The sequence below is a fragment of the Monocercomonoides exilis genome, assembly GCF_001643675.1.
Source record: "Monocercomonoides exilis strain PA203 chromosome Unknown scaffold50-658552, whole genome shotgun sequence".
Classification (NCBI taxonomy): Eukaryota; Preaxostyla; order Oxymonadida; family Polymastigidae; genus Monocercomonoides; species Monocercomonoides exilis.
The window spans coordinates 522,697-549,426 of record NW_027150595.1 but is presented as its reverse complement, the minus strand read 5'-3'; the positions used below and the strand labels follow the sequence as shown (position 1 = coordinate 549,426).

At 33.7% G+C, this 26,730-nt stretch overlaps 5 protein-coding genes across 5 annotated transcripts; 3 read left to right on the top strand and 2 right to left on the bottom strand.

Annotated features, from left to right (window-relative positions):
- Window positions 1-32: 32 nt before the first annotated feature.
- On the bottom strand, window positions 33-1,085 carry MONOS_9774 (uncharacterized protein; the record flags this gene model as incomplete). Its single annotated transcript, XM_067880304.1, has 3 exons — window positions 33-606; window positions 982-1,002; window positions 1,078-1,085. The coding sequence occupies 3 exons, from the start codon at window positions 1,083-1,085 to the stop codon at window positions 33-35; spliced, it is 603 nt and encodes a 200-aa protein (XP_067720984.1).
- Window positions 1,086-4,772: 3,687 nt separating this feature from the next.
- On the top strand, window positions 4,773-7,826 carry MONOS_9775 (uncharacterized protein; the record flags this gene model as incomplete). The annotated part of the gene is made up of 1 exon (XM_067880305.1): window positions 4,773-7,826. One exon carries the CDS (start codon window positions 4,773-4,775, stop codon window positions 7,824-7,826), a length of 3,054 nt encoding a protein of 1,017 aa, XP_067720983.1.
- Window positions 7,827-9,739: 1,913 nt separating this feature from the next.
- Window positions 9,740-10,048, bottom strand: MONOS_9776 (uncharacterized protein; the record flags this gene model as incomplete). The annotated part of the gene is made up of 1 exon (XM_067880306.1): window positions 9,740-10,048. The coding sequence occupies one exon, from the start codon at window positions 10,046-10,048 to the stop codon at window positions 9,740-9,742; it is 309 nt and encodes a 102-aa protein (XP_067720982.1).
- Window positions 10,049-11,119: 1,071 nt separating this feature from the next.
- On the top strand, window positions 11,120-12,556 carry MONOS_9777 (uncharacterized protein; the record flags this gene model as incomplete). The annotated part of the gene is made up of 1 exon (XM_067880307.1): window positions 11,120-12,556. One exon carries the CDS (start codon window positions 11,120-11,122, stop codon window positions 12,554-12,556), a length of 1,437 nt encoding a protein of 478 aa, XP_067720981.1.
- An 11,745-nt stretch (window positions 12,557-24,301) lies between these two features.
- MONOS_12329 (uncharacterized protein) lies at window positions 24,302-25,254 on the top strand (the record flags this gene model as incomplete). Its single annotated transcript, XM_067864941.1, has 2 exons — window positions 24,302-25,174; window positions 25,246-25,254. 2 exons carry the CDS (start codon window positions 24,302-24,304, stop codon window positions 25,252-25,254), a joined length of 882 nt encoding a protein of 293 aa, XP_067720980.1.
- Window positions 25,255-26,730: the final 1,476 nt, after the last annotated feature.

The following is a 26,730-nucleotide window of genomic DNA, read 5'->3' as shown; positions in this document are numbered from 1 at the left end:
TCTCCTTCATTAATCTTCAATCCTGGTTCAGATCATTTGATCAGAAGAAGACATCCTCCGCTTTCATCCAACAATTTCACTCGAACATTCACAAAATGGCAAGAAACTCCAGCATTGTTAATTGCAAAAACGCTGTTTCCAACATTGCATGATTCAATTGACAAATCATTCACTTCTACGCTTCCTCCAATCGCATCCACAAGCACACAATCAAATCCATTGTTCATTTCTGCTTCTGAATGGAATGAACATCCAGATATCGCCAGATCTCCATTTATATTCGAAATAATGGTTTTGGCTGAATTGTCGAATCCCGATTTTCGTTGAAGTTGAATGTTTGATAATTCAAGATGAATTTCATTCACCATGAAATATTCCAGTTGACTTCCAACTGCCTTTTCAAAATTCAATATTGCTTTCGTGTTCTCTTCTCCCATCTTTACACTTTTTTTGATCTGATAATTGGACATGTTGAAAGTATCTTGAATAATAGTTGATCCTTTTCTTTGAATTGTTTTCGTTTCATTTCCTTCTTTTATGTTTCCCATCCCTTTCCACAATGTTAAGCATGGTTCTTCTTCACTTCTGCAATAAACAACATCAAATCTACAAAAAAAGTTAAATCAACTCATTTTTTCGTATTTTTTTAAAAACTTGCAAATGACAAACTTTTATTCTGTTCATTGTTTTAATAACTCAATATAATATTGCATTGGGAAATTGAAGTTTATCTGAGTAAAAAGTTTCATTTAATAATGCAATGATCTCATCTAATTCAAAAAAAACATAGAAATATAAAAGAACAAGAAAATATATGAAATATTAAAGCAAAATAAATAATATAGTTATTTAAAGAGTTATATATAACCTTTTGCGTTCCTTTGCGAACGAAAATGAACTAATATTAGGTAGTTTAGAATATTCAAGCAAAAAGGCACACTTTAATGCAACTGTGAATAAAAGATGTTTTCAACACAAAACAAGTGCGCATATAACAATATGCTTTTATTTTATATATAAAAATGAAATTATGGCAAACTATTGAGTTCGATTTTTTCTAAAATCAACATATTCAACTTATGCATATATTTATAAATTTATTGTGGGTTAGATCAAAGATATTTAATTAAAAATTTTTTATGATCATTATTGTTAATGATGAAAATTAACAATTAAAATATGTCTATATAATAATGCAAACACTTTTGTTTCGAAAAAATCACGTTTTCTTTATTATTTGAATATCATTTAATGAAATTCATGTTTTTATGGGTCATTTTTCAAATATCATTTTTTTCAACAAGAAAAATTTTTTTCGAAAAATCGGTCCATAAAAAGTTTTTTAAAAATTATTACCTATTTATTCATCATAATTTTAATGCCTAAAAACGCAATTTACAAAAGGAGCGCATTTAGTCCTATGCCCGTGACTGACCCTTTTGTGATACTCTCAGATCGAAGGGAAGAAAGTGAATGAATGTTTTCTTGTAAAACAAAATGCTAACATTAAGATTCAATCAGAAAACAATTTTCAGTTCAATTATTTTTTTCAGTTTTCATTGAAATCAGTTATCACAATATTTTCTTCATTTTCGATTTTGTGATTTGCATTTTTGCCTTTTGCAGAAATTCATGAATAACCTTTTTCATTTATTTTTTGATAACATGAAGTGAAAAATGAAAATAAAGCAAAACAATGGTTTTTTTTTAAACCTCCTCGTCACCCTGCCAGTGACGAGCTTTTTTCACTTTAGTGACTAACGAATTGAAATTTTTCTTGTCACTGTTTGATTTAATCGAAAGTTCTTTTTTTTCTGCTGGCTTGTCCATACAGAAAATTAAATTTTGTTGTCATTTTGAAAAAATATTTATTAAAAATTTGAAAAAAACAGTTTTTTATCCAAACTTGGATCTCAATTTTAAATTTTAAATAAGAATTTTGATCAAGTCAGTTAATGATTTTTTTGATCGTCACTTTTTCAGATCTTTTGTCACTTTCCAAAAATTTGAAACTTTCGTCACTGTCAAGTCACTTGTCAATTCTTAATGCAAAACAAAATATTGGTTTCTCGGATTCGATAAATGGAGATATTTTGAGCATTGATTAGATAATCGTGGAAATTTCAAATTCATTCATGCTCTGAAAATTAAATGAAGTGCTCAAAGCTGCAAGCAATGGTGAAAAGATATTTGACTTACTAGAAAGTATTAATTTTGAAAAATTGTTTTGTTTCAAAGAAGATATTCATTATCATGAAAAAATGAACATCAAATACGAAGGAATTCATTGGAGAATAATAATAATTGTGCAGTTCGCAAATAACAATATTTGTGAAGCAAAGGAGGGACATGCCGATGATGATGATGCGAATTGCACGAGTTCTTTTCAGCCAGTGAACGGAGTCTATTTTCATGTTTAAGTATTGAAAATAATGCATTTCGCAGAATATTCAATACAGTGTTCAACTATTGATATTTTCGACTGATTTACTGCATCGAGAAACTTGATAAACTTGTTCGGTCATAGAGAAAAGAGCTTATTATTCTTCGTTGTCGTATTTATCAACTTTTGAAAAAATAAAATGGATAAACGCATGATTGATGACGTTACAAATAATTCTTTCTCAATATTTTCAGAGAAAGTGATATCTTCAATATATTCTCAACATTTTTAAATGGACCAATTCAATTTCTGTTCAGCGAATTTTTTGGAAATCGATTATTTTCAAGAGATTGCAAAGCAGTTGGGGAAAAACGTCAGAGCTTGTCAATTGAGAAAAGAACTGTTTGTAAGAATTGTGATATTGTGAAAAAATCTTTTTTCAGATCATTTTCATTTCTTATTAGAAATAAACATGCGAATTTTTAATGTGACATCTCATATTTTTTCTAAATGAAAATGATTTTCCTTTCTTCAGTCAATAATCATAATTCCACCTATCTCTTCTTTTGTTCTAACCATTTCTCTCCCGATGGGCATGTTCCTTTTTTCGCCTTCAAGCAGCGCTATCTTCAAAATTGTACACGCCGTTCCTGCAGAATTCAACAAGATGAGGTTATCAAACGAGCTGATGCTGCTTCCAAAAGCATGAACATTGCTCTCTTCTCTATTGTGACAGCGCTAGATGTGGAAATTTCTTTAGAAGCACAATACAATGAAAAATGATAATCAATGCTTCCATATTCTCAGCACTCAGCTGAAAGATGGCAGGAATCTGCTTTCAGATGTACGAGAAGCTTCTTTTTCAGACGGTGTGGACGAAAGAGAGAAGAAGGAAAGGCCAGATTGGAGCGTGAGTGGAGTGTTTGAGTAAGAGAGGCATTAGAAGAAGAAGAGATCGATGGATGCGAAGCGGGAGGCGGTGGTGTTTCCATTGAAAGAAATGCAGAGAGAAGGAAAAATTGCAATGAGTGTGTTGAAGAAGCAAATTAGTTTTTTAAATGACTTTTTTTTGTTCGATAATTCTATAATGAAAAGGAGACGAAAATGAAGTATTCGAAGAGCATTATTATCTTTTGAAGAAGAAAAAGAAGAAAAAGAAGAATGAGAAGACGACGAGGAGGAGAAGGAAGAAGAAGAGGGGGAGGAGGAGGAGGCGGAGAAGAAGAAGAAGAAGAAGAGAATAGAAAGAAGGCAGAAGAAGAAGAGAAGAGAAAGAAGGCAAAAGAAGAAGAGGAAGAGGAAGAAAAAATAGAAGAGGATTAGATGAAATTAAGTAATAATTGTCAATTCCATCTTCGTGTGTGAAGAACCCAGTGTTTATCAATGCTCCCTGGCATGCATGGGGTAGCCTTGGTGACTGCTGCATTCACGTTGGTGCTTGTGCTTGTGCTTGTTTCCGAGAAGAGAAAGGATAATATTGCTGCTGATGTTGCTTGCAGGGCATAGGTTCAAACGCGTTCCTTTTGCAATTTGCGTTTTTAAACCATCAGATTATAACGAATTAATAGATAATAATTATTAAAAAACTTTTTATGGACCGATTTTTCGAAAAAAATTTTTCTTGTTGAAAAAAATGATTTTTGTAAAATGACCCATAAAAACATGAATTTCATCGAAAAATATTCAAATTGAAAAGAAAATGTGATTTTTACACATCAAAAGTGTTTGCATTATTATATAGACTTATTTAATTTATTAATTTTCATCATTAACAATAATGATCATAAAAAATTTTTTTTATTAAATATCTTTGATCTGACCCACAATAAAATTTTTTATGTCTGGAAAAGTTGAATATGCTGTTATTGTTTAATTAGAACTCAAAAATGTGTGACTCGTTCACTTTTATATTTAATTATTTTATTATTGTTATTTTAGTGAATGTTGAATGTGAAAAATACTTTTATTATCAGTGACACAAACACATGCATTTTCACTTCCATGTTGTTAAGCTGAAAGATTAAAATTTCAAAAAAAGTGGCAATGGAACGCAAAAGGTTTTATATAGTTTTTTTCATCAAACAAATATTTATTTAGCTATTTTCCTACGAATTTTTTCTTGTTTTTTGGTATATTAATATTTTTTTGTATTAGGCTCGATCATAGCATGCTTAAATAAATCAATGTTGCAAAATAAAACATTACTTACACAAAATAGCTCAATATTGAGAAATAAAAACATATACTAAATAAAAGTTTGGTTTTTTTTACCATAAAAAAAAAATAATTGTTTGAATTTGATTTATTTTACTCTAACAGTGAATTAGATGTTGTAATATGTAGAAGCGAGGAAGAACCATGCCAAACGATGTAGAAATGGATGGAAAACATGGAAAAGGAAAGTGGAATGAAAACAATTCAGATTGATGGATCGACTGTTATTCGAGATTCATTCAACATGTCCAATTATCAGATCAAAAAGGGTGTAAAGATGGGAGAAGAAGATACAAAAGCAATATTGAATTTTGAAAAGGCAGTTGGAAATCATTTGGAATATTTCATGGAAAATGATGACCATCTTGAATTGTCCAACATCCAACTTCAACTAACAATAGGATTTGACAATTCAGCCAAAACAATTATTTCAAACAGAAATGGAGATTTGGTGATAAGTAAATGTTCGCTCCATTCAGAAGCAGAAGTGAACAATGGATTTGATTGTGTGTTTGTGGATGCGATTGGAGGCAATGTGGAAGTGAATGATCTGTCGATGGAATCATGCAATGTTGGAAACAGTATTTTTGTCATTCATGATTCTGGAATTACTTGCCATTTCTTAAATGTTCGAGTGGAATCGTTGAATGAAAGTGGAGGATGTATTTTATCAATCAAGAAATCTGAACAAGGATTGAGGATAAATGAAGTGGACGAGGAAATGATTGGATACAATGTGATTTGTATTGAAGGAGGAGGGCTAATTGTTCATGGATTTGTGATGGAAAGGGGAGTGAGAATGAGTGGGAAATCGCCAATTGTTGTTTCGAATGGTGTTGAATTGGAGATGAATCACAGCCGAATGAGTGGAGTGGAAGTTGTTGGTGGGAGTGGAGGAGGAGGAGGATGTTTGAATGTTGAGATGGGTGTGAATGGGATTGTGAATATTGAAGAAAGCAATATATCCTCAATCTGCTCAGGTGGAAGTGGAATGAAAGGGGGAGGGATGATGATATCAGTGGGAAATGGAGGAACATTGAGAGTGAGTGGAGTGAATTTGTCAGAATGTGCTGTGCCATCAGAGGATGTTGAGAATGGAGGGAGAGGAATGGGAGGAGGGATGTTTGCTGAACTTGCCGATCAAATGGGAACATTTTCATTGGAGAACATGACATTTGAGGGATGCAATGCTTGGAAAGGGAAGAACATGTTTGTTTCTGGATGGGATCTGAGTGAGATTGTGAATGAGGATTATTTAAAATGGGAGATGAGTCCACTGGAGTTGGGATCGTTGGATAAGTTGTGTGGATGGGAGAGGAAGATGACAGGAGAGGAGGGATATGTGATTCCATTGGTTGTGTATTTGTGGAACAACTGGAGTGGGAATGGGTTTGTTTCGGGAAAAGAAGGAGGAGACTTCAGAGGATGTGGGTTTTCTGAAGCACCATGTTCATCGATTGAGCACTTGATATCACTGAGATATTCGATACTTGAGGAAGGGGAAACCTCTATCAGCATTGTTGAATCAGGATTGCTTCAAAAATCAATATCTTTGCAATCATCATCATTATCAATAACTTTTATTGCATCAATTGAGGGGAGAGAGAAAGGAACAGTTCTGAAAGTGAGAGAAATGGATGCTGAGGATATTGGAAAGTCGATGATAACATCGAATATTTGTCTTTCATTCACCAATATTTCATTTTCTTTGCCAAATGAATTGGGGAGACATTCATCACTCATCCAATCATTATCATCCTCCTCTGCAACACTTTCAGTTGTGAGGTGCTCATTTGTTTGTGAGGATTCAACAAAGGAAACGAAATATTCATTGGTAATCGCAGATGGAGGGAGTGTGGTGATTGAGGATTGCACCCTTTCTCAATTCAATCTGGCCAAAGGGGTTTTAGAGTTTGCACCAGAAGTGGAAGTGATTGATGTGATGAATGTGTCTGCTTCGAGCACAATAATCTCAGGAAGGAGTCTGATATCGCTGAGTCAGCCATTGCTGCCAAGCATGTTGATCAACAAAGCAAGAGAAAACACAAAACAAAGAGTGAGGGTGAACAGCTCCTCATTTGCAAACATCACATGTTTAGAGAACAGGGCATGTGTGATGAGTGTGGGATCATTCTTGAATGGGATGGAATGTGTGATTGAAGGGTGTGTGCTGACGAAGTGCATGAGCGAGAGGAGCACAGAAGGCGGAGGGATGAAGATGCTGATGAAGAGAGGAGAGTCGGAGGTGAAAGTGAGTGGGTGTTCATTTGGGATGTGTGTGTGCTCGACAGGGAATGGAAGGGGAGGAGGGATGATGATTGATGCGCTTGATCCGAATGTGGAATGCTCCAACACGGAAATGCCACCACTTGGGCTGAGATTGGAGAGCATCCGATTCATGATGAATGATGCATTTGTGGGGAAGGATGTTTTCATCCGGTGTGATTTGATTGAGTTGCAGCTGAATGAAAGACTTTTTGGACTGGACTTCAGCCAGGAGGCGCTGAAGGGGGAGAAGTCGATGTGTGGGAGCGATGGAGAAGGGAAAGTTGACGTTGATCTGATTTCACTGATCACATTCTATTATTCTTCACAGGTGTTTGTGTGTGTGAATGGGAGTGACAGCAGGCAGTGTGGAGCACAGAGCAATCCGTGTGAGAGCGTTGGAAATGCTGTGCAGCACATCGAACGAAGTGTTGTAAATATGATTTTTATTGATGGGGAAGGGATGATGGGAGAGGGATGTGTGATTGGGGATGTGAGGATGGTGCCGATTCGGAGAGAGAAGGCGACAATCCATTTTTGCGGGAGGATGGAGGGAAGAGGAGAGGAGAGGCGTGTGATGGTGTTTGTGAATGAGTGTGTTGTGGAGAGGTGCCAGTTTGTGTTTGGAGAGGGATTTGAAGGGGTTGAGGAGAGTGTTTTGAAAGAGAAGGATGGAAGATTGGAGATTTCAGAGTGTCTTTTCAGCTCGTCAACAATGGATCTGGTGATGAAGTGCATGATTCTTGATGCAGAGAGTGGAGAGCTAAAGATGAGCGAAACGTTGTTCAGTGGAATTCATTCAGCTGTGCTATTTCTGTCGTTCTGTGGAGAATCTTGTGTGTCAATTGCTGAGACACGAATATTGAATATCGAGTGTGAGGGGGAAACAGTGAGAGTTGGGGAGAAAGCGAAGGCAGAGATGAAGGAAGTGAAGTTTGAGAATATTTCAGTGGCTATTGAATGAAGTATGATGAAGATGGATGGAGCTGAAAGGGGATTGAGTGTTCTGAGCTGTTCCTTTGTGAAATGTCGGAGCACAAAAAAGAAGGGAAGAATAATGGAGTTTTGTGAATGCTTGGATGTGAGGATTGGATCATGCGTGTTTGATGGAAGTGCAAATGAGAGAAATGAATATCATTTGAATGAAGAACAGGAGATGTGCAAATGGGATGGATCTCTTGTGGATGTTGTGAAGAGTTTAGTTTTGATGAAAGATACAACAACATCGAATTCGCTAGAAAGTGGAATAACAATGAGTGGAGAATGAAAAAGAATTGAAACAGAAAACATTTCAAATTATTTATTGAGACTTCTTCACTTTGCAGATACTGCAATTAACAAATCTTTTTATTGCAAATTCCATGTTGTTATTGCTTTCAATTGTTTTGATAGAGCTGCATGAATATGAATATCTTATTCATTTTTGTTTTATGTTGTATTTCCGATTTTGAGAATGAAATGATTTAAGTATTTTTGAAGAAGACATGATAAGAATTATGTCAAAAGCAGTTTCAAAATTAAAAATACAAAAAAACCAAAACTTTCTTTTCATTGTTTTTATTAACAACTTTTCTATAAAAATTTGAGACATTTTATGAATATAAAAAAAAAATGAATAAAAAAATTCACTCATTATATACAAATTCTCAATTATTCTCAACTCAAATTGATTTTAAGACCTTTACGATTTATTAAACCATTAAATTTCCTGTTTCATTGCATTTGTTAGGTCTAATTCAAAATTATAAGGAAAAAAAATGAAAGAATATGTAAGTTTTTCAAAGTTTTTATATAAATATGCATTTTTTATTCATTCAGAATTTCGACTAACCGTTTACCAACCATTTTCATCTTTTGTGAAATGTGTCATTTGTTGCTTCTGAATAATAAAGTGCATGTATACAAGTTAACTTGACTAAAGAATAAAAGTATTTTTCACATTCAACATTCACTAAAATAACAATAATAAAATAATTAAATATAAAAGTGAACGAGTCACACATTTTTGAGTTCTAATTAAACAATAACAGCATATTCAACTTTTCCAGACATAAAAAATTTTATTGTGGGTCAGATCAAAGATATTTAATAAAAAAAATTTTTTATGATCATTATTGTTAATGATGAAAATTAATAAATTAAATAAGTCTATATAATAATGCAAACACTTTTGATGTGTAAAAATCACATTTTCTTTTCAATTTGAATATTTTTCGATGAAATTCATGTTTTTATGGGTCATTTTACAAAAATCATTTTTTTCAACAAGAAAAATTTTTTTCGAAAAATCGGTCCATAAAAAGTTTTTTAATAATTATTATCTATTAATTCGTTATAATCTGATGGTTTAAAAACGCAAATTGCAAAAGGAACGCGTTTGAACCTATGCCGCTTGCAGTGTGTGGAGCCTTCTATCCACATATTCCCCATGTTTCATATTGGCTGATATTCAAACTCAGCATTCCTTTGAATATTTGCTATAATCGGTGAGTAACCCACAATCGTCCCTTGCATTGGCTCTCTTCCTCAATCGTAACATCCACACTGCATCCCTCTCCGCATGCTCCTCCATATCCTCCGTTTGTTCCTCGTTCTCCTTTTCATTTTTCTCCTCCTTCCCATCATCGCAATCCACTCAAATTCATCAACTTCTTCCGTGAGCGATGCCATTACCGCTTTGGCTGCTGCTGCTGTTACCGATTCATCATTTCGTATTCGCCATTTGTATATCTTCTGCCATCTTCCACATAAAAGCTCTCCTTCAGCCTCTCCCTCTCACTCTCAGTCAAGCTAAATCTCTTTCTCTGTTGATCCCTCCTCTCTCGATTCCCCTTGACAGCCACACAACATCTGCTGCAATTTTCCTTCCTTGTCTTATCACCATAGCTGATTGTGCAACAGATTCGCCTGACTGCTGCTGGCTGAAATCGCTCCTTCACTGGACGTTCTCACTCTCCTATGCTTCCCCTCTTGTGACAGAATCTGCTCCAATTCGATTGCCAAAGAACTATCCAGCTCGCGCAGTATAGCCTTCATCTTCATCGGTGTCTCTTTTGTATCGGAGTTTTTCTTTGCTGAGATTCTCTGTGCGTTCTCTTCTTTTGCAATATTCTTCAGCTGCCACCACATCACCGACCGATCAACAATCACACAAAACTTGTCCAACAGAGCATTGAACAGATCCATTTCTTCTTATCTCAAAAAATTCGTCCAATTCTCACATCCGACCTCTTTCTTTAGTTGCAGCTTATTCTCCCCCACCAGCTCTCTCGCTTTCCATTGAACCAGTTGCTCCACATTTCTTCTCGAAGTATCTCCACTCATCGGTTCGGAGAAATATTTTCAGAGCTTCGATGATGCTCAGGCTGCTCAGGAATATGTTTAAGATAGCTTTTCACTTTAATTTTCTTCTTTCCATTCTTCTCTTTTCTTCTTCTCCAATTTCTCAAACAATCACGGTATTGTTGATTTTTACTCTTCTTCCACATATTCTCTCAAATATCCTTCGAAAAAAAGCAGAACAAAAAGGCAATTATTCTGTCATGCAACTTGCAGGAACTGGCTTTAAGAAGAAAATGAAGAAATTAATCTGTCATTACTGAACGATGACGTGTTTGTAAATGGATAGTTATGAAGAATTCCAATCCCATAGCTTGTGTTGATTGCAATATATCTTTTTGGGGATAACGAACGATTTCGCTATGCTTTTCAACAAAGAAAATCTATCAAATGCAGTTATTGTTCAATTTGGAATCCGGAAAATATACATAAATTGCATGAATCTATATTTGATGTCATAATCATTTCAATAAATCTCTTTCGAAATTTGACAGAATTTATGGTGTTATTCTTTCGAAAGTCAAACGATGAAATTTGATAAATTTAATATGGGTTATGCAAGAGATAATTTCTTTGAAAATTTTGAGAATAATAACACGAATCATTTTTATGTTATTATGCCACTCAACCAATCAAATTTATAACCGAAAAAAAAAAAATAAAAAATAAAAAAATAAAAAAAAAATAAAAAAAATAAAAAAAATAAAAAAAAATAAAAAACTTACGAATTGACTGACGAATAATGAAGTTTTTCGGGGTGACGCAGAGGTTTTGTTTTTTTCTGAAAAAAATAAATGCATAAAATAATTGATAAATAAAAGATGACAAAGACTCAAATAAAAGAAGAAATTTGTTTTGTCTGCGATCAGACTTCCATAAGTATTTATATTGTGCTCCTTTTTTTTATTTTGACTTTCAATGCTCTTGCGAATCATTCTGCTTCTGGGAAATCTGCGCGGGGAAGAACTGACAATTTATATTTCAGGGCAAGGGGAAGATAGTGAAAATTGCGGGGAAATGGAGCATCCGTGCTTGACATGGAAATACGCTTCGAAGCAGCATCCAGCTCCGAATAAATTGTATTTTCTTATTCCCTCAGAAGCGTTTGGCCACCCTTCGGTTGAGCTGAAGGGCCGAAGCATCGAGATGCAATCGAAGGCAGGGGCTGGATCCACGCTGATTTATCCCAATTACGCCAAGCCGTTTCCGTTTTTCAAAATTGTTTCGACAGACTTCACGCTGAGGTCGCTAAACTTCAACACAAAGGCGTACGAAGACGGAACAATCCCGTTTCTGAGCGCAGATGAGAAATGCGCGGTGCTGCTCGAGAATATCGATTTGCGGGCAAATTCGGATGGCTCGGCTGATCCCGCAAAACTGGATCCGTTTATGATCTTGAAAAGTTCGAGCATTACTGTTAAGAATTGCAATGTCGAGGATCAACGAAATTATTCGCACGAATATTCGTATGAAGAAAAAGTTGCGTGTGCATGGAACAGTGGCTGCATTGAACTGAGCGAGTGCAAAGCGAATATGGAAAACACAACGTTTCGGAATGGGGTGCGTGGGTTCATATTGCAGAGGGGCGGGTGGTTGGGGCTGGGGAACGACACGTTTGACACATGGACTTATTTGGGCTATTCCGATCTGCGCAGGACAGTGCGTTGCGAGAGCGAAGGGACGTTGAGCATTTCTGCCATAAAGACGCTGAACGGAAACGATGTGATGGATGATTTGTGGATGGACATTGGCGACTGCAAAATGGAGAAGAACGAAAACGGTGGGAAATATGTGTATTTCCACGTGAATATCTCGAATGTTTCATGGAGCTGGGCACAGAAATACGAGCTTCTGCGATTTGAGGTGGAGGGCTATGGGTTTGGTCCGTGCAGAAGCAGAATTCTGATGGGCTTCACGGTGAAGGGCGCAACAGAAAAGACAGTTGTGACGATCGAGCGTCCAGACATGTTCGACAGAAAAAAAATGACGCTGGATGTGAAAAGCAGAGAGTTCGGTGGGGCGCAAAATGTGTCTTTCCAGATTGAGTATCCATCGGGGAAGGACAACGGGGTTGGGACAGATGTGACAGCGGAATTCAGCGTGGAGCTGCCTGAGTGGCGGGACGATGGGCAGTCATCAGAAGAGAAAGAAAGAGAAGGGAGAAGAAGGAGAAGGCTGATAATAATCATTGCAGCGTCAGCTTCGGGGTTTGTGCTGGTTGTGGCAGCAGTGACAGTCGTGGTGGTTGTGCTGTTGGTGAGGAAAAGGCACAAAATGATGAATGTTGAGCACGAGCCAGAGGAGGCACAGAGCGAGCTGCTTTATCAATCAAAGGATCAAAGCAGTGGAGTTTAGATTGTTTGCCACCGATATTTGCATTTTGAGAATCTGTCGATGAACATAAACTGCTTGTTTGTGCGAGTGTTTTTATCATTGTTTGAATTGATATTTTCCTCCTTTTTTTATGTTCAGATTGGAATTCTTTTTCATTGTTTTTCTTTTTCTTTTTCTTTTTCTTTTTCTTTTTCTTTTTCTTTTTCTTTTTCTTTTTCTTTTTCTTTTTTTGTTGGCCCATCATTTTTTTTATTTTGTTTTGTGGCTAGCTGCTGTTTGTTGTATTTCTGCAGTTATGTGTTTGTATTATTTCTTTTGCTGAATGAAGTGCTGAAAAATGAACAATCCTCCATTTGCATGATGCTTGTGCTTGGACAAAATGTGCTTTGTTATTTTTGTTTTTCTGCGTTTAGCAAGCACAGCACACAAACGGACTTGTAATTGAAAGAATGAAGGATTGAAGAGTTTTATTTTTTTCATTTTATTTAATTTTTTAATTTTCCTGAATTCGTTTTGGAGTTTTGTGGCTGTTTCAGTTTTTCTGTAAAAGTGGGATTTGTCATTATTTTATTTTATTTTTCGGTTCGACGTCTGCTGATCGTTTATGTTCAGTGATGCCTTTGAAACAGCGATTTTTGTTTTCTTTTTTCGAATTGCACCTCAGAGTTGGATGGCTTTAACAATTGAACTTTGTCTGTGAATGAACCAAAAAATCGCGCAAATGGTCAACTTTTTTATTGATTGTTTTTCTTTCTTGGCAGTTTTTTGTTCAAGGCTGCCCGTCTTGAACTAATCTGCCAAAGACTGTCAATGTGTTTGTGCTGAGAAATTGCAAATAATAAAATTTTGAATTATTCTGGTCTGTTTTTTCCGTTATTCTGTTTTGCCCAACAATTCGAAGAGAAACAATTAACAATGCCTTCTTTTATTGATTTGTTCGATGTATTGAGCGTTTGTGGCTTGAAAGGATAATTTGTTTCAAGTCGGTCAGCGAATCGTCAACGATTGATGATCAAAAAAAAAAAATGTTCTATTTATTATCTGAAAAATTACAATTTTTGGAATAATCTGAATTGGCTTGAAAGTTGCATTCACATGCCTTGAAGCCACAACAATCATGAAAACACAAATTCTGAAAATGGCAGAACTGATAAAAACAAAAATGTTCAAAAAAAAAAAAAAAGAATTAAACATAAAAGAAAACGAGACTCAGAAAAACAAGAATTACTGAGTCTTTCGTTTCCTTGTTCAAGAGAATTGGCAATGATCCCCAAATGCGCCTGGCTGCATTTGTGAATAACTGGCTGCTCAAGGTGCTCATATTCCCAGCGCCACATGTGGGCAAGCATCTGAATGAGTTCGTTCTATTTCAAAAATATCTTTGTCTTTTTGTTCATGCATTCACACACAATCACGAAATTGAAGAAGAAAACTGTTTCTGTATTTTCTCTCATTTCGCTCTGATCAGCTCCTTCAACCACAAACGTTGCAATAACCATCTGAATTCAGGCTTGGCACTACTGTCTCCAAACACACTTCTCCTTTCACCATTTCATTTCCGAAGATATCAAATGGCCTCATTAATCATGCAACCAATTCAATTCTCCCTCATCAGATGCATTTCCTTTCCCCATTTCTGATTCCTCTTCCAATTGCAATGAACCTTCATCCAATGCCCGACAATTGCGCAACTTCAATCGACTTTCTTTCATTCAAAACTGACTCGTGACTTGGACAGCTGTTTTTGTCTGACTTTTGCCCACTTTCCTTTCCTTTTCCTTTTCCCCTCAGCATCAAGAGTCAACCAGCATCCAATCCAATAAAATTTAAAACCCTTTTTCAATGGACTTAGAATTTTGTTAATCTTCGTGAGAAAAGTCATTTATCCAATAATTCCATTGGTTCAGATTCACTCAGACAATTCCCTTTTATCCTTCAACTCACCATTCATCGCTTTCTGCCAATCTTTCGTCCTCCTCTTTTCCCTCTTTTCATTTTTTCTTCTGAGTGATTTCCTGCTCAGCTGCACTTCCATTTTCCGAAATCCACAAACTCTTCCTTTTGTCATGCAATTCTTGTAATTATTTGAATGTGTTCATCAGCAGTTGTTCTCCCAAACCCTTCAATTTGACTAATTCAAAAAAACAAACCGTTCCACATGAGCATTGATAATTTGTCTTTCTCTTTTTGAGGGAATCCTTTGGATCTGGAAAAGAATCAGAATTCTCTTTCATTTCCATCATTTTTTCGATGTCTGTCTCTTTTTTCATCATGAATTTCACAAAAGCATCCACAAATACCTTCATATCAACGGAGTTGTTCAACAAGGCAGACCTCCAGAAGCCTTGTTTTCTTGGGAAAATATTGTGTGAATCATTCCTCAACAAAAGTCTCAAATCGTTCATCAAAAATCTGTTTGCATAATCCTTCTCTCATGCTGAAAAACAATTTCAATGAAAACAGCCATCATCAATCCAAATTGAAGAAAACAACAATCGTGTGTTGTGTGATCGGATGATGTTCTCATGAATTTTGATCCAACGATTTTTTCAGAATGGAAGTGATCGCAATCAGAAAAAAAGAATTTGCTTCATCTACAAGTGAAAACAGATTTCAATTCTTGCTTGGAACATAAAAATGTTTGTATTTTCCAATGAACTCATTTATTTGATTGGATTGTTGATTTTTCTCGTGTCTGGATTGCACAATGTGCAGAATGAACACAAATTATGATTATTATGATTATTATTATTATTATGATGATGATGATGGAAATGATTCGGATTTTGAATGTGAATATGATTATGATGATGATTATGATGAATATGATTTTTTTGAAAATGATTATCTTGGAGAAGTTACCGTGATTGATGAATTTCAATCAGAACTCACAGACAGATTCACAAGTTTGTGAAAGAATTTTTATTTAAAAAAATATATCATTGAGAAAATGATTTCAATTTTTTCACAGAATTATTTTCAGAAATTTGCCAGTGCGATGAAGTTGAAAAGATGCAGAAAATTGATGAAATGAAGAGAATTGTCAAAGAGATGAGTGAGCATGTGATTAATTCCATTTTATCGAATGAAATGTATGAAAAAACTGATGAAATGATTGAAGAAAAGAAAATGCGCTTCATTGATGCCTTGGGCTGTTGATGCACATGAAAGGATGCTGTAAAACCCTCATCGAACCATGTGCAAACTTTGGTCAAACATCTTTTGGCAAAAGATTGGAGAAGATGATTTTTGATGAAAATGGGAAGAAAGAAGGGAGAAACGAAAAGTTTTTGATTTATCTTTGTGAGTGCTTTCTCAATCTGAATGGTTTATCGTCCAGCATTTCAAATGAATTGCTCATGATTTTCGTTCCCTGTCTTTTCAACGTTGCTTTGAAGAAAGAGAAAGACGAAGAAACCCAGAAAGAAGTGGAGATGGCATTGCTTGCTTTGGGAAACATCAAATGGAATGCAGTTTGAATTAATAAAATGTTTGTGATTATGCAGCTTCTTTTTCCTTTTCTTTTAATGTGCGTGTGTGTGTTTGTGTCTTTGTTAATATCAGAAAATTAAAAAAAATATTTATCTGAAAGAGATTGTTGAAATCATAAAATTCCATCAGAAGCATCACAACATGACACGAACTGCGAACAAGTCAGCTTGGGAATTTTTGTTCGACAGGTTTTGCAAGGACACAAGTTTGGAACATGTGATTGTGAATTTGCTTCAATTTCCGACTCAGGCAGTGAGCGAGTTGGAAGAGTTGAATGAAGAAATTGATTGGGGGAACAAAAATGAAGAAAAAGGAGGAAATGAAAAAGACAAGAAAGAAATTATCAAATGGTGGATAGGAAAGTTGGAGTTTATTTTTCCATTCGAAATCTCGATTGACAATTGTGAAAAGCTGGCTTGTTGTTTGATTGAACTGTGCAAAGCAGCAAGAGAGAATGAAAGAGAAATATGTGAGGGATGCATCTCTGTTTTGTGCGTGATGGCTGGGGATAAATTCATCTCAATTGATGTTTTGCGAAAAAGTGGGGTTTTTGGTCTGGTTTTGGAGGAAATCTCGCGATCAACATTGAATGACAAAATTGTTGCAAATTGTTTGAGATTCTTTCTGCACATTTCTGAAAGACTGAAAGAAAAAGAGTATTTTGAATCAGATGATGAAGTGAGGAAGACATTAAAGAGAGTGATATTTGAAAAGATGGAGGAAGAAGGAAACGAAGATATCATCTTAAGTTTTCAAGGAATATTGAGTTTTCTCAATGAAAAATATTATTGCAGTTCCGTATTATCGTTCAATATTTCAGATTATAATGTGAATAATTGAAGAAATATGACAAAAAAGATTTTTTTTCTTCTAGAAACCATCATCATTATCTTGTGATTTTTTGTTTCACAGAGTTTCATATTAAAATATTATTTTATTTTATTTTTTTGATTTTTTTTTTTGAAAAATAGATAAATCAAAAGGTTCAGGTTGCTCAAACATCGAAGACGAAGGCATTCAAACAAATTTGATTCTGATGGTCTTTCCAAAAACAAAGAGACTATTTGGAAAATTTTTGGAAAATCAAAAAGAAGATACTGAAAGCATTTGATGTGATTGTCGAATGAAATAGTCAATTAAAAACTGTGACATTACGTCAGATGCGATGAAGCACATTTTTTAACATATCTGGTGATAAACTTCACAAAGAGGCGATATGGAATCAACTTCACACAAGTTTTAACAATTTCAAACTTTTTCTGGATTGAAAGCCCAACAGAAAATTTGTTGACTTTGATATATTTGGAATCAGAAGGATAAGAGGTTTCAATATTGTTTCTCAGAAGAAAAACAAATGTACTGAAAGTGGAAATATTTTTTCGATATTGGTGCTGTTCAAAAAGATTTAGAAAGAATATTGTGCATGTTGAAACAGTATTTTCTTGGAACAAATTGAGATTGAGGAAAGTCAAAAGATTTGTTGAGATGTTTTCGAAAGGAACAAATGTTTTGTTCACATTGAGAATATTGGGAATTGAAAGGACAATAGTGAGATTTTTATTCGGTATCATCAGAGTTTCATGAATAAATATTTGAAATTTTCATCTAAATCAAATTAGAGGAGAATGAAAAGTGGTTGATATTGACGAGGCTGTGTGGCAGAGACGAAAATATTTGAATGGAAGAAGAAATGTCCAAATTTGGACTGATGAGGTGGTTGAGAGGTTGGAGGAAAGGGGAAATGGCAATCATTTTGTGAATATTGTTTTTTTTTTCAGAAAAAGGAAAACACCTCTTCCCTCCATTTCTGAAACAATTCGGAGAGGAACAACAATTATGAGCAATGAATGAAAAGCACACTCCACTTTGGATCATTAGGATTGCATTCATAAAACATTCTGCCATAATAGAAATTAAGTTGATCCTGTTACAGGTGAGTATATTTATTCTGAAGAGAGCTTGTGGAGAGCATTGCGAAAATCAAAACCTCAATATGGAGTGAGTTTGTTTTTGATTGCAGATCATTTGGCAAAGAAAAATATGATAACTTCTCTGATATATTAATTCCATAATTTTTCACATTTGAATGTTAAGCACAAAGCGGTGGAACAAACTTCAGCAGATTATGCTGAAGTGGAAAACGAAGATGAATATTGTTAAACACCTCAAATTGAAAATAACAAGTGTTGTTTTGAAAATGAAAAACATTTATTTCTGCTTCAATTCAAGAAGAAAAATCTTCTGATTTCGGACTTTGCAGTTTTTATTTATTTTTTTTTTTGAAACTTTATTCAAATCCGATTCCACACATTTCCGTTTATTATTTTTCAAAAGTGTCGTTGATAAATAATCGAAAACACTTTTTTTGATTTTGAATGCTAATTTTTCGATAGAAAATTAATTTATATTTTTGTGATAACTGGTGATTATTATTGAAATCATCACTTTTTTCTGGATGTTGATTTTTCAAAGATTGTTTTCCTTTGGGAAGAAATTTAATGTTTAAATGCAAAATACTTCCCAATAGTTTTATAAACAAATGTTTTTGTTGAAATAAAGACGAAGATGTCTTTTATTAGCAATTTCATTTTCCAGTGTTCATTTGTTGACATTTAGAAGATGTATTCAAACCAAATATTTTGACAGAAATAAAAAGATCACAAAAAACAATCACGCGTGTGTGTAATTCTTTTCAAAAATTAGCAAATGTTTCACACAAAAATAATAAAAATTCACACATTTTGATCAAATTTCTGTTCCTGTTCACATTTCTTTTCAAGAATGTGTATGAAAGCATAATCAAGAAATAGCTATCATGAAAGTTAAGTTTCGCGATGAAGACATGAATTTGATCAATACATGAAATTTTTATTTTATTTGAAATTAAAACATTTGTGGCTTTTCGAAAAAATAACTTATATTCATATTTTTTGTTTCATTTGACAAAAAAATGTTTTTTCAAACAATAAAAATAGTTATATAAAAATAGGCACAGAAAAAGATTTTCATATTTCAAAATCTGTTAAAGAAATGGGGCAAAATATTTCACTTCAGGCATTCACATTGAAAAATTATGCTCTTTTCGTTTGCATTTTGAGATCAAAAAATTTGAAAAAAATGGGCTTATTTTTTGACATTCTTGAAATGTTGGAAAACTTTATGTTTTGATTTCAATGATTCCTGTTTACGGATACGAAAATCAAATTATTAATGAATTCTGAGAAAGCGAAATAAAGTTATGAGTGAAGCAATTTTTCAATGCCTTGTGCAAAAAAAGCTTGAAAGTCTGTATTTTCCCCCATATTGAATTGTTTTTATTTAGAAATAATTATTATTTGATATTCATTCTTAAATAATATATATTTTTTGAACAAATATTTATGAATAAAAAAATGTTCCACACTCATCCAAATTGAAACCATTGAATTTGTCAGGATTTTCCATAATAAAATATTTGAAGTTGTGTATTTTTATTGATGAATATTTGGATGAATAAAAATGAGTTTGTCCATATAGAATGTGATGTTTGTTTTTCATCTGCCACATCCTCGTCATTTATTGAAAATTTCTCTTCCACAACTTATGATATTCTCTGTGTGATTGTTTTTCAATTTTTATAGGGTTTGTTTATGTTATCAGTATATTGACTCATTATTGTTTGAATATTTAAAAATCAATCAAAGACAGCAATTGTATTGAAAGATTTTTCATGGAATATTAATTCGTTGTGGAAAGTTCACATTTTTTTAAACTAATTTGTAAAAAAAGCTAATTATTTTATCTGAAGCTCTTCTGACATAAAGACATTAACAGGTTATTTCCTATCTATTCACTTTAATTGAATAAGCTGAACGAAATTCATTCAATCTTTTTTTATGATCGTTTCATCAAGACAAGAAAAATTTGTAGCTGTTTATTCTTCGTTGAAAGTTAAGATCTTGTTTCCGCTGTTTTTATTTTGATTATTATTCCTGTTTTGTTTGCAAACAAACATTTCATTACTATATCACATATTTTCCCAAGCGGACAAATAAATAAAAATCTTGTTTAAAAAAGATAAATTCAAATGTGAGTTTGTGAAAGCTTTTCAACTTTTTTTCTGATAAACCTTTAAACAAAGAACTGATGAACAAGTTTGTTTTTTAAAGACAAAGAAAAAAGAAATAATCTTTGCGAAATATCATTTTAAATTATGAAAGAAATACAACCGAATGAATATAAAAGGAAGAAATGTGAAACTTGCAGTTATAACTTTTAATGTCAAAAAATGATTCTATAAAACAAAAAAAACATAATGCATCACTTCTTTGACAACTTTCTTTTTATGATTCAACTGTTAATAAATATGAAACTTAGGTTTTTTTCAATTTAAAGTGGTTATAATATTTCTGAATTCATTAAAATCTGAATTTTTTATTAAATAATTGAATAACAATATAATAAAAATTATTTCTTTCTAATTCAAACAATATGAATATTAAGTTCTTTGTTTCAGTTATTAATCTTTCTTTCGTCATTGTTAGTTATTAACAAAACAACATTTCTAAATGTAATGTTATTCATCTTTCCACTCATTCGTTCACGCATCATTTCTTTTTGCTGCTTCATTTTTGTTTCCTCTTCTTTCTGCGACTTAACATATTTAATATGTTATTCTGCACATTTATTACTAAATGTTGCTTTTTAAAATTTATTATGAATAATTAATTCCAAACTGTTACAATTTGTAATTTAAACTTTGATTTCAATGTTTATTTTCTTCCAAACATGAAAAAATGAATAATATGGGTGATTCTTTTTGAAAAGTCACAAATGTCTAATTTTCATATGAATCAAAAATTTCATATATAGCTATATATTTTGTTAACAAGTGTCAAACTACACTTTAATGGAATGTATTTCTTGATAATGCGATTTCAAACATTTTTGAGGAGATTTGTGAGCTGAAACAGAAATTTGAGCAAAATATGAAATTTTTAAAGTATTTGAGAATTAAACATTTGTGACTTTTCAAAAAGAATCACCCATATGTTTTGCATTCAAAGTCCAACATCACACTATGATAGCCTTTTTCGCAAAGTTTTCTTTATAAAATGTTTGAAAATATATATTATTTTGTACAGTTTGCTTATTCAACGGTCGTTTTGTTGACTGAAATTACAAAAATTGAATGCGTGAGATGAAAACTATCAAACGTTAACAAACGAAACATTGTTCTTCAAAAAACAAACAATCACAAACGCATAAGTGTGTTCAAAGAAATCAATGAAAGAGAATGTCTTCTATCTCCAACAATTCTTCTTGCCTTAGAAAACATTCGTTCGCAAAAGGCTTCACTGCATGGGGATGCAATTAAATTGAAGGCAAAATTAAAATAAACAGTTTCCACATCACCTTTCAGAGCCAGCTCTTCGGAATAGACATATGGATCGTCCTCAATAACAGCATCATCTTGAACAAGCAGACTTCTTCGAAAAAGTGCGCTGCATCCTGAAATAAGAATTTCATCCATTCCTTGCAAAATGATATTTGTTGCTTCGTTGAAGGCAACAATTAGTCGAGGATACCAATCATCAAAAACGGCTTAATGAATTTGCTCCAATGCTTCATTTTCAATTGTTGAATCACATTGCAATATTCTTTTCCTTGAGAAAAAATTTCCAAAGCTGAGGATATCATCTTCATATACAAATGATCTTTAGCGCTCTCGTCTTATCATTTTATCTTCGTTACGGATTTCCTTTTCTGCATCATTTTCTTCTTTGTTTCCAGCTGGATTTTTTTCATCTTTCGCTCCAGTGGTATTTCTAGTGTGGTATGTTGAGACGTTATTTTTATCTGAAAATAATTCTGAATTGTTTTCGAGATAATCTTCATCATTTGAAGAAAAATATTCGACACTTTCGACTTCTTCTTCTTCCATATCATATTCTAATTCTTCATAATATCCATCACTTTCGCTTTCATCTTCTTTTGATATTTCTATTTCGGTTTTTTCAATATGATCAATAATTTCACAAACAAATTTCATTATTTCTGAGCAATTTCCAATGCTTCCAAAGTCGGTTTTGCTTGGGCAAATCAATATTGATGAAGAATACAATTGTTGTGTGCAGTAACGAAATCGATTCTGAAATCTTTCCATTGCTGTTTTGACATGTAGAATGTCGAAATGAGTGAAATTTGGAACAGTTGAGTTCAGCTGAGAAGATGAAGATATAGACTGAATTTAATTTGATAAAATATTAGTTGAACAAGAATTGAGCAGTGGAGACATTTGTTGTTGAATGTGAGAGGATAACAGAGAAGAAGAAGAATGTTTTTGAGTTGAAGATAATTGAAATGGGATCGTTAATGACGATGAAGTTGGCTGAGAATAACTTGAAGATGAAAATGATTTAACAAATGATTCAATCGCATTTGATGAAGATGGAATGTTCGATAAATAGTCCTTTATAATGCTTTGGTGCTTCGAAATTTCAGAAAATACTATTTCGCAATTTGTGAACAAACCTTTTCGATATTTTCCTGCTCCAATTGGTGAAAGGGCATAAACAAAGGCAAAAATCTGCCTCTTTCACTAGAAAATGTGTAGTTGAAAAGCAGAATGATAATGTCTGTTATTGCATTGTGCCAATCTTTCTGTTGAAATATATTCAATGTTGAATAATAGAAGAATAAGCTCATTGCGTTCAATAAAATAGGAAACACAAAAGATATCTTTGTGGAGTCTTTTTCGAATTGGAGATGCAAATAGTTAATTGGAAATAGCAAAAGCTCTGTTATTCCAGCAGCTTTAATGTTTTCTTCATTCAGTAACTTGCTCAAACGAACTCTTTGGATGTTTGTCCTAATATAATTGCATCTTTGAAATAAACACAACAACCTTGTTCGGATAAAAGTCGGACATTTCCGAACCAATATTTTACGATTGACCGTTAAATGCGATGCAGTGCTGACATTAACGAGCATTTCTCTCGCATTGTTCAAGAATTTATTATCTTGAAATGCATGACTGACGATCAAATTCACAAGATGATTCAAGCAAGGAACGAAAATAGGATTAAACAACGACAGACTGTCAGCATGTTCCATTGGAACCTTGTTTAACGATTGGCACAATTTTGTGAGTGCTTGAACCTGCGATTTCAAGCCATCAGAACAAAAACATCTGACATTTGAACCAATTTTTCCAAACTCAATCAACAAAGTCTGACCAAGTTCGAAGTAATCTTTTTCAGCTGAGCAGCTTTCAAACAAATTAAAGAACAAAGGAACAGAATTAAAAGATAATGGCACAACTCCAACAACTGTGTAATTTTTGTTTCCAATTTTTCCGCAATCCATCATTATTGCTATTGGTTTATTTCTTATTGTTGTCAATAAATTAGTTACCTTTGAATCATTTGTTTGAAGAATGATTTTTGAAATAGATTTTCCAGTTAAATAGGGGAATATGTGGGTGATTCTTTTTGGGATCATGAATCCACATGATCCATGATAATAATTTTTTCTTTCAATTTTTTCCATGTTGCTCAAATCAATGTGTTTTATCTGGATATTATTGTCTATCTTGAATATATCACATTCAGAATAGATACAATACAATAAATTTTGGAGAAAAACCATTTTTCATGAAAACTGTTTTTTGAAGATGATTCATTGCTCTTTCAGAAGGGTTAAAAAGAGAATTTGCTTGACAAAAATGTTAACTTATCTATCTTCTTTAAACAGAAAGGAGAAGAAATTTATTTTACAGAAATATTGTTCAAAGTTGGTTCAACAAAGAAAATCTGTTCAGAAAGCAAAGAATAATAGCATTTGATTCAATTCCTGGGTTTGTATGAATTTTATTTATTCTGATATTTTTCTATATTATGTTTCTTTGACAATTTTTGATGTCGACTTTCAAATTTCTGTCGAATGTGAGCATTATTTGTTTCCGCTTTGAGTCATAAAGATTTGAAGAAATTAATTCTCAAATTAATAACATTTGGATCCATATACTCGTTGGGTTGTGTTCACGCAAACAAATGACTCTGAACTCAGAATAACATCAATTGAAATTTGATTCGAGAAAATAAAATTTGTTTGAGATTATTTGTTTTCAACAATTATTTTTGTTTCTTTATTCATGGTAATTTTTAAGAAATTCAAATGAATCAAGGAGTTCTGCTTTTCAAAAGTGGCAAGAGATCAGTTTTCATAACGCTTTGTTTTTACTTTCGATTGAAGCTTCGCTATCTTATTGTTCAAAGATTTCACAATTATTTCATGAAGTCTGGGAGTTTGAATGCGAAAGAGCTTAATATTGAGGTGAACATGATGAAAAGCAATGTGATGGATGTGTCGAGAAGCAGCCAGTGCAAAATTACTTATTTCAGCGTGTTCAGCAGCGTGATGGGAAATGGGTCAGTAATTGCAATGGAAGAAGCCCTGCAGAGCTTAGGAAATCATGAAAGTCATCTGATATTGAGGGGTTCTGCTATTCAACAAATGATGATACTGGCTTGGAGAGCGAGTGCACTGACTGTTCCAACAACGCTGACGACTGATGTGGAGATTAACAACAGCGTGCTTGAAGTGTGTGCAGCAGGCGCTTCAGTGAAATGGGGAGCGGTGTTTGCTGACCTGAGCAAGGAAAGCATGATCCGGGTGGTGAATTCGAAGGTTATTCAGTGTGGATGCTCTGTGACGATGGGTCGAGGAGGGGGATTGTATCTGGCACTGAAGTATTCAGGGGAGCTGAGGATGCTGTTTGAGAGGGATGAGTTTGACTCGAACAGCGGAAAGGAAGGAAGAGACATCTTCATTGAGTGCTGGAACATCTTGAGGCAGATCAATGAGACGCTGTTCAAGCTTGATTTGAGGGAGAGCGAATTTGTGCGATATAACGCGATATTTGGGGTTGACTCAGAAAGTTCAGAAGCAGTGGATCTGATGGATTTCATTATGATTTACCAATCAGAGACGATTGTTGTTTCGTCGATCGAAGGGAAAGAGGGGAAGGATATCAAGAAATGCGGGACAGCAAAAGATCCGTGCTATTCGATTGAATATGGTGTGACGCATCTTGCAGTGAGCGATAATCTGCGCATTCGTTTGGATGGAGCTGGGGAGATAGGAAGTGAGTTGGAGCTTAAAGATGTGTGTGTTCTTATTAAAAAAATGTGCCAGTTAATGAATAAAATATATATTTTTATCAATTCCTTGAAAAGGTTTGTTAACACAATTATTAAAAACAAATAAAAAACTCAGAAAATTCTTAAAATAGCTTTGTTCAATTTTCTTCATTCACTTTGAAAAAATAAGAAAAGAATTTGAATGAAATTTCTGATTTCTTTTCTTTTTTTATTTAATATTAAAAAAACATTTCATTTGTTGAATCAACTTTTTTTTGGAATAACGAATATCTTAGGATCAATCAATGAATATCAATCGATAACAAATTCCATAAAACCAGTTTTGAAGATGGTTATCCATAAATGGCGAACCATTTGGAGCATGAAGTCCAGCAATAACTCGTGGAAACTATTCTTTTGTTTGAAGATAGCTGACAATAATGTTTATAGAAATTGAAATAATAGAAAACCTTTCCAATACAATATTATTTTCTTGAAGTTTACACAAACATTCATAATAATCATCCGTCGATAATAAAAGTCAAAAATCAATTGTGCATTTTTGAAGAATGTCAATTATTCGAACTTCACTTTGTTGAAATTTGCAGGCAGCGTTATTTGTTAATTAATTAGGAAAGATTGCAGAATGGAATCATGAGTTCAAAAACGTTTTATAGCTGACTGTGAATTGGATCCGGCAAATGCGAAATACAAAGAAATATGCTAATGGATAGGCTCTGCTATTGATTTAATCAACACAATAGTGCAAATAAAATTCACAACTGTTTCAAATGAATCGAGAAGAGGCATGAAGATTAAATGATGAAACATAGCAATCGTGAAATGAGAACATGCAAGCAACAGTGAGCAGATCGAGGAATATCCTTTAAACAGAAAAAACATTTCATTCAGAAAAGATGAAACACTGAATGTTGACAGTCAGAAAAAAGGAAAAGAATTTCTCTCAAGTTCAACTTATCATATTTTAAACAGAGTGTGCACAATATATGGATTAGAAAAAAAGAGAGGATTTTAGTTCTTCTTGCCTGCACTTGATTCAGATTAATTTTTGAAGAATAAGAAGAAGGTAAGGAAGAAATTGCAGTACACTCTTCATCAACAACAGAATAAAGCGATCTCATTTATGCAGAACATGGTCTTCCAAGTACTTCTGGTTTGCAAATTTCCTCTTTGACTCCTCTTTGAATTCTTCTCTTTCTTCTTGCTCCTCGAGCACAAACAGCGCTGTCGATGCTGGTGACAGAGCCACATCTTCTATTCAATGCTCAGCTGCCTCCAGTCCTTTTTCCACTATTGGCATTGCAATACTTGCAGCAACCATTCGCCTTATCACTTATTGATCCGCTCACACCTCTGAGTACCTCTTCTTCAGCTCCATATGTTTTTTCTGAACAAGATGCTCACCAGTGTGATAAAAAGTTCCACGAAGTTTTAATTCCATTCAGTTCAGCAGCCATATGCGCAACTTTTCACACAAGTGTTTGTTGTTCACAATGTGAGAGAAGAAACTGCAGAAGTTGCATAGTGAGATGTTCATCCATCCAAGCTGCTTTTCACAGA